Here is a 7,623-nt window from a genome sequence, read left to right as displayed (position 1 = left end):
AAAAAAAGAAGAAAAAAAAACCTAAATACCCACCTCTCCTTTTAATGTTTCCCACTTCCATTTCCTTCCTATATATACTTACTCTTTTATTCCTTTGCAACCCCAACTCAAATCCAAACTTCCTCAGATACAACCTACACCAACTGTTACAAGAGCCTCTCTCCTTCTCTTTCTTTCCTCTCACAAGTTCTTAAGAGTTCAGCTTGTTTACGTCTCTCTCTCTCAACAAGCCACAATCAAGCCACAATCAAGGAAGAAGAAGAAGAAGAAGAAGAAAAGAAGAAGAAGAAGAAGAAGAAGAAGATGCAAGACAAGATGAAGGTGAAGAAGGGGTGGCTCGCGGTTCAAGTCGGGTTGGAGGAAGAAGATGGCGGCGTCGAGAGATTTGTGATCCCCATCTCATATCTCTACCATCCCCTCTTCAAGAGACTCCTGGACAAGGCTCACGAGGCTTATGGTTACCATGCGAATGGCCCGCTCCGGCTTCCTTGCTCCGTGGACGATTTCCTTCATCTTCGGTGGAGGATCGAGAAAGAATCTTCTGGCAGCCACCACCACCACAACCACCACCAAAACCAAAACCACAACCACCACTTCCATGGTGCTTTGTCCTTCCACTCTTGTTAATCAAATTGATACAAGGGCTGAGATGTTCTAGTTAGCCATAAATAGCGCTGGATATGTATATTCAATTTTACTTTGTCTGAGAGAGAGCTAGCCTTTTTCTTTCGGTTCTCCCATCTCTTTTTGATGATGACGATTCTCTCTTTAAGGAAGTTTTTAATGTAAGAGCTTAGAGGAGATCAAGTTGGAGAAGCAGATGTCGTTAATCCATTCCATTCCCAAATTGCCATCCCTTTTCATATTATTTATATATGCATGGTAAATTAAACTCATAAATATAGATACGGTGAATATATACAAGTATAACCGTCTTCCCAAATTGCCATCACTCTTCCGTCCAAAAAAAAAAAAAAAAGAAAAGAAAATTGCCATCACTCTTCATTTGAACTTCTATGCGTAGTTGTTTAAAAATGTAAAGTGATGCCATATGTTCAAATCACGTTGCTGCTTGAATATGGATGTTGTCCACCATGGAGAAATTACCTAAACCTATAACATATGTGCTTGTCCTAAACATATCGAGTGTGTTAATTTAGTCTTAAATCTTTTCACGTTTTACTAATTGAGTCCATTCAGCTAATTTTTCCTATAAATTGCTAACATAGATGCTAGCCGTCTATGTGGCATGGTTGATATTGACATGAACATTTTTTTAATAATTTTTATAATTTTTTGAATTTTTTGTGATTTTTTCTTTACTTTTTATTTTTGGATTGAGGACCGACAAGGGTTGTCGACCGCAAGTGGGGACATCTCAACCTTCACTGGATTTGAGTGTTGTAGCCCTTGTCAGATCTAGGTGAGTCCCCTCAGTGGCCACAGTAAGGGCTCGCGAGCCTTCGCCTAATGGCCGGCAAAGGCATTGTGGCCCTCACCCAAAACTGGTGAGGGCTACAGCACCCTCACCCAAAGATGGTGAGGGTGTGGCTGATAATCCTTAAAAAAAAGGCAAATAAATGAAAAGAAAAAAATGAAAAAAATATTAAAAAGTCTACATTAGTATTGGTTATGCCATGTAGGATGGACATCATTCACATCAACAATTATCAATTATAATTGGCTAGATGGATTCAATTGGTAAAATGCGAAAATGTTTAGGATTAAAGTATAATTGAAAAGTTTAAGAACTGAATTGACAAAAGTATAATAGATTTAAAACTTTTTTGGTATTTGTTTTCGTCCACTAGCTAATCACTTGAGAAATCAAGAACCTCAAGTCATGTTGAGTATGTATTAAAGATAATGAACATAAATTATTAATCCAATGAAATGCTCCCTAATTGCAAGAAAAGTAGTTGATTAACTAAATTGCCTTCTACGAAATTAGTATTTAGTGCAAAATAAAAGCCACAATCAATTTGCTAAAGTGAAGCACTTATTTAAGGATCTACCAGGTTTTAACCTAAGCTTACATAATTGTACTCTCAACCGCCAAGCTAGCATCAAGTTTGGATCTCATTTATCATTTAGCTACATCAAAAGTCAGCATGTCTCTTGTTTTGATTCCTCATTTCCCGATAGTGTTCTTATATTCATTAATCTTTGTAGGTTATATACAAGGAGCGGAATGATCAATTCTTTGATTCACACGTATCGGTTTTGTGCGCTTTCATGATTGTACAAACCCTAGCTTTTTCGCGAGAAAATCCTGTTGCACGCGTGTTATACATGTCGTGCTATTCTCCAGCAGAGCAAATCGTAGGATTCGAAGATGATGTACTTAATTATAACGAATTCATCACGAAAACGAAGAACGTGTATAAAGAAATCGAGGGGCGATTAATTTGATCTTTTAGTACAGGCATAAAGGGTGTTGGGTGTCGGCACTGGTGGTCGTGGGTGCTCCAGTTACCTGGCAAGAGAACGCAATGCTGGAATCGATTGAATAGGACTTGGAAGGCCAGAGTGTAAGCCAGCACATGCACATGTAGCATTCCAAAATGCTATGTGATGTGTGCATAGAAGATGCCAATTTCAGGCCTTCCATTACCTTCTGTTTTATTGCTTCAGTCAACGCGCAAAATCTACTTTTCCCCGACATTTAGCACCATGTAATATATAGTATACGTCTCTATAATTCCAAAAAATTTCAAACTCTCATTATTATTTTGAGATGGTAATACTATACTTTGCGACAATTATTGTCGATGAAGTCCATGACCCTTGGACATTTTGGGATATGTGGCTAGCTCTAGGATGACGATTTACTGATTGCTGCACGATCAATGAAATTGGACTAAAACTTGATTTTTAGAATGCTGTGAAAAACTCCAACCAATTCATGTTTGATTATCTTTGGCATTTGAAGTCAATTGCTAACTCTCTCGCTCCATCATCGACAAGGGCTTTGTGATTCAAGCTTTCAATGGGCTCTTGTTTGTGTACAATCCCTTTGTCACCATGGTTACTAATGGTCTGTAATTCTTTCCTTTGGTGATCTGTGATCATGCATCCTCATACAGAAAGAATGAGTTTTTTGAAGATCAAATGCCTCATCTTCATCCTATATTTATCATGGTTTGATTAGTCATGCCACTTCATCATTCCAATGCTTCAAGGGTCTCGCGGGGGTCGTATTTCTAAGGGCCGAAGATCCGATTAGGGGCAAGGTGGATAGTTCTTGCATGATCAACAGGGTTTGCAATCCTCCTATGATGCGTTCAGTTCGCAGTCATTATCAACTCCCTATGCTAATTGCTCCTCCAACTCCTCTGATTCTGACCAAAAAAAAAACTCATCTGGTTGGCCTTGTGGTGGTTTGAGGTCCCATTTTCCCTATTTACTCAGGGATGCACTCTTGGATCGAGGGCTCATCTTTTTTTGTCAGGTCTATAATGGAGGTGGGCAGACCACGCTACAGTGTTGACCGTGATTCAGACATGCCTTCATTGCTAATGATTTCTCAAACTCCTTCTCGGCTCTCTTGGTTAGTGAGACTTTTGATCTAATGTGTTATCTTGACAGCGGAGCGTCGGCACACATGACTGGTGACATTAGTAAAATTCTAAATCCTATACCCTTTTACAATTTCACCAAAGTCTAGGTTGACGATGGTCGTTTATTGTCTCTTAAACAAGTAGGTAAAACATTAATACATACCGGTTCTCGATCTTTGTTATTATTTCTTGTTTATCATGTCCTTGATCTTTCTCGCAATCTCCTCTTAGTCACCCAACTTTGTCGTAAAATTTCTTGTGCTATTGATTTTAATGGTTTATCCTTCTTTTTTTCTCGAAGGACCAAAAAAATAGGAAAAGTCTTCCTCCAAGCTAACTTCTATCATGGTATTTATCAAATTTCCAACTCATTGGTGTCTTCTCAGTCACGTCATATTGTGGCTTCCTCAGCTTCGCTCACTTGTTGACATGATCATCTTAGGCCATCATCATAAACAAGTTTTGAGCCGTGATTTCAATCTTAGTTTTAAGTTAGTATCTTGTAAGTTCTATCTTGTAGGCAAATCTCATCGATTGCTTTTTGAGTTTGTTAGTCATTGTCCATCTTTTCTATTGGTTGTATTTTATTATGATGTATGGAGAGGTCTAATTGTATCTAGTTTTGGTTTCAAATATTTTGTGTTATTCACTGATGATTACTTTCAGTTCACTTGGGTCTTTCCTATGAAAAATAAAGAGATAAGTGTTGCAAAGTTCCTAAAACTTGTCACGAAAATGCAATTGAGTTCTGTTGACATCTAAATTTTGGCAACTTAATTATTTTTTAATAGAAAATTAGGGATTAATTTTTAAGAACTCTAGTAAAAAAAATAAAATCTCATCGGAACAAAAAAAAAAGGGGGGAAATCAATCTGGTTGATTATGCATGTAAATTGAAAATTTTGATCTTGGTAAATACGGAAGCAATTTCCAGTCGAGCATCAAGATTTAAGGAATCGAGCAATTAAAGAGTAAGAAATTTGATAAAATGGAAGGAATCGAAGCATTTGAGGAAAAATCGAGCTGATCGCGAAATCGAGGATTTGCAAACTATGATTAAGGCAACGGAGAAAGAAAGCTTGAAAATTACCATGAATTGGGATTTTCGGAATCACTATAAAAGTGGGCTTTTCCGTTCGTTCTAGGGGGCAGAATTCGCAAAAGGCGACCGTGAGAGAATTTGGGCAAGGAGAAGGCCTCTGTCTTGGTCAAAGAGAAAGCCTTTTCTCTTTGACCAAGAAAAGGAAAAGTCAGCAGCAGAACAGAGAAATCAAGTTACTGTTTGTCTTCTTCGCGCGGACGCTCGCGCTCTGTCGGCCCCTGTTGGCCACGCCCCCTGCCGGCCTCCTTCCGCCACGCCTTCGCCAGCCGTCCTCCGTCCGCCGCTTCTCCTGCGCCGCCCGCGTCCGGCCGCCAGGCACCACCGCGGCCTGCTCCTCGTCCGCCAGCCACCACGCCCGCTCCATTGCTCCGCCCGAGCACTCCTTCGCTCGACGCCTGACGCCGAGCGCCGCCCAGCCAACGCCTGCACCGGAGCCCGACGCCACCGTCCTACAGCAGCACCACCAGAGCCCGACGCCGCCGTTGCTGCTTCCCTCCTGCCGTTGCTCGCCCGCATCAGCTGCCGGACCCCCTCGGCCTCTGCCTACGCATCCGCTCGGGCCCCAACGCCGCCGCACCTCTGCAATCCCCGACCCAGCGACCTCCGCGCCCCTGCCGTCGCCGAGCACCACACTGCCGCTCCGCCCGCGAGCTAGCATCCGACGACGCCTGCCAGCTTCTGCTCGACGACCGCGCCTGCAGCAGCGCCCGAGGCCCTTGCAGCTCCGCCTTGATCGCCAGCTGCTGCAACCTGCACCGGTCCCCTCTGTCTCCGCCGCTTGCAGCCCTCCACCGCCGCCTGCAGCACCCCCGAGCAGCGCCTGACGCCTTTGCCACTCTGCCGAGCAGCAGCCCGCCCGCCGCTCTCCTCCTTCCAGCGACGCCAGCAACTCGTGCCCCCGCCTCCGCCTGGCATCGCGCCTCAGCCCACTCATCGCCGAGTCCCGCTCGTCGCTGCACCTCAGTATCTCTGCTGCTTGCTGTCGCTCTCCATCCATCGCCGGAGCGCCATCGCTGCGACCTGCTCGCCCGTTGCTACTACCGGTCCCGCCACCCATCAACGCGTCGCTGCCCCCTTCCCAAGTTCCCGTAGGTAGTTTAGTTTTATTTTTATTTTATTTATTTTATATTATTTTATTGTTTTTTTTTTTTTAAAGTTTTGTTATTATTGCTTAAATTAGAACTTGGTATGTCAATATTCATGCCACCAATCTTTTAAGCATTAACTATTGGGGTTTTGTCCAAAATTATTGTAATTATTAATTTGATCCATAAGATGTCGGATCATTTTTTTAATTATATTAATTTTTGGGCATTTTAATAGTATTTTAATTGTTAAATCATTATAATTATTAATTCGATTTGTAAAACTTTGGATCAGATTTTTAATTATTTTGAACTTTTGTCGTAAAGTAATCGTTAATTTGACCTATGAGATAAAATGTTATTTTTCAATTATTTTAATCCTTTATTTGGTGGATATCTTGATTAGTTTAGATGTAATTTCATAATTGATTGTCTTGGAAAAAACACTAAAAAAACATAAAAAAAAAAAAAAAAAAATCAAATCTTGCATTTAGTTTAGCAAAATTAGCAATGCAATTTTAGGATTGCACTTTTAGATAATTTTTTGGAATAGATTAGGATTGGATTTAATTTTTTTTATAGGCTTAGATAATCTTTACACATTTAAATAATCTCATTTTTCTAAAAAAAAAAATAGTTTTCTAAGATACAATAGGGTTTAAGTCAAATTAACCCCTAAAATAAATTAGAAAATTATTCATTTTAGATAATTTAATTAGGTTTTTGTTAATTCCGAATTTCAATAAAAAAAAAACACAAAAATATTAGGTGCATGTCAATAAGTTTGTATGTTAGGTTCATTTAATTAGAAATAGTTGTTAGTAAAATTAGGTCATTTATTTAAATGCATGTCTATTGATAAAGTCTAATTAAAAGAAAAACCCAAAAATTGCTTGCTTTGTGTGTTTAATTTTTTTTTTATTTTGTTTGATTAAGTATTTAATAATAATTGAGCATCCATGTGATCACCCATTGCATTATAGTAATTTATGTTAAAATAAATTCAATCTGTTTGCAAAAACATTTTTTGAAAATAAAAGGAAATAGTACTGAAATGGCATTAGATAAATTTAGCTTAACTAAGTTCCCGTACCCTTAGTATCTGGTTTGTAGGATTAAAATAATTATCATATTATTTTATTTAGGTGTCTAATTGACCTAATGTAAACCGATTAATGGTGACTTCTAGATAATAATCATTTGTATGTTAAATATTTAAACCTTAAGTTGCGAATTGGTATAGGCTGGAAGAGCCCAAGCTAAGTTTAAACACTTAGTAGTCCATTAGCCCGAAAATTTAGTCGCAATAAGTCCTAAAATTTGCGAAAAGTGCAATTAAGTCCAAAACTTGTCAAATTATTTCAATCGAGTCTTAAAGTTAATGCCATTAGTTTTTTCCGTTAAAAATGCTGAAGTGGCATTTTAAATAATTTTTATTTTCCACATGGATTTTTTAAATTAGATTCATTTTTTAAAATTAGATTTAAAAAACTAGAAGGAAAAGTTAAAATTTTTTTTAAAATTTAAAAAAAAAAGAAAATAAAATTAAAATCAACTCCTCCTCCCCGCCGCCGTCGTTGCTACCGCCTATCGCCGGAGGGGCGGGCGATGGTCGGCGGCCTGGTGAGGCCGCGTCGACTCTTGCCGATCCCGAGTGAGGGCGACGAGGCGTCGCCCGGGCGGGTGATGGTCGCCGGACCCTCGAGGGCGACATGCCCAGATCTAGGCACTCTTGCCCAAGCTCGGGAGGGTCGTCGGCCCTTGCCTGGGGCCGGTGAGGGTCGGCAGATGGGCGGCGGCTGCCAATTTTTTTTGCTTTTTTTTTGAAATTTTTTATTTTTTTAAATAAATTTTGACTTTTATTTTCTAATTTTTA

At 39.7% G+C, this 7,623-nt stretch overlaps 1 protein-coding gene across 1 annotated transcript; it reads left to right on the top strand.

Moving 5' to 3' along the window:
- The first annotated feature begins 315 nt into the window (after nt 1-315).
- LOC104415968 (auxin-induced protein 6B-like) lies at nt 316-627 on the top strand. Its single transcript, XM_010027408.3, has one exon. It carries the CDS (start codon nt 316-318, stop codon nt 625-627), a length of 312 nt encoding a protein of 103 aa, XP_010025710.2.
- The last annotated feature ends 6,996 nt before the right edge of the window (nt 628-7,623 follow it).

This window comes from Eucalyptus grandis, chromosome 8 (assembly GCF_016545825.1).
Source record: "Eucalyptus grandis isolate ANBG69807.140 chromosome 8, ASM1654582v1, whole genome shotgun sequence".
Classification (NCBI taxonomy): Eukaryota; Viridiplantae; Streptophyta; class Magnoliopsida; order Myrtales; family Myrtaceae; genus Eucalyptus; species Eucalyptus grandis.
The sequence above is the reverse complement of the archived record's forward strand: the minus strand, read 5'-3'. Positions and strand labels throughout refer to the sequence as shown.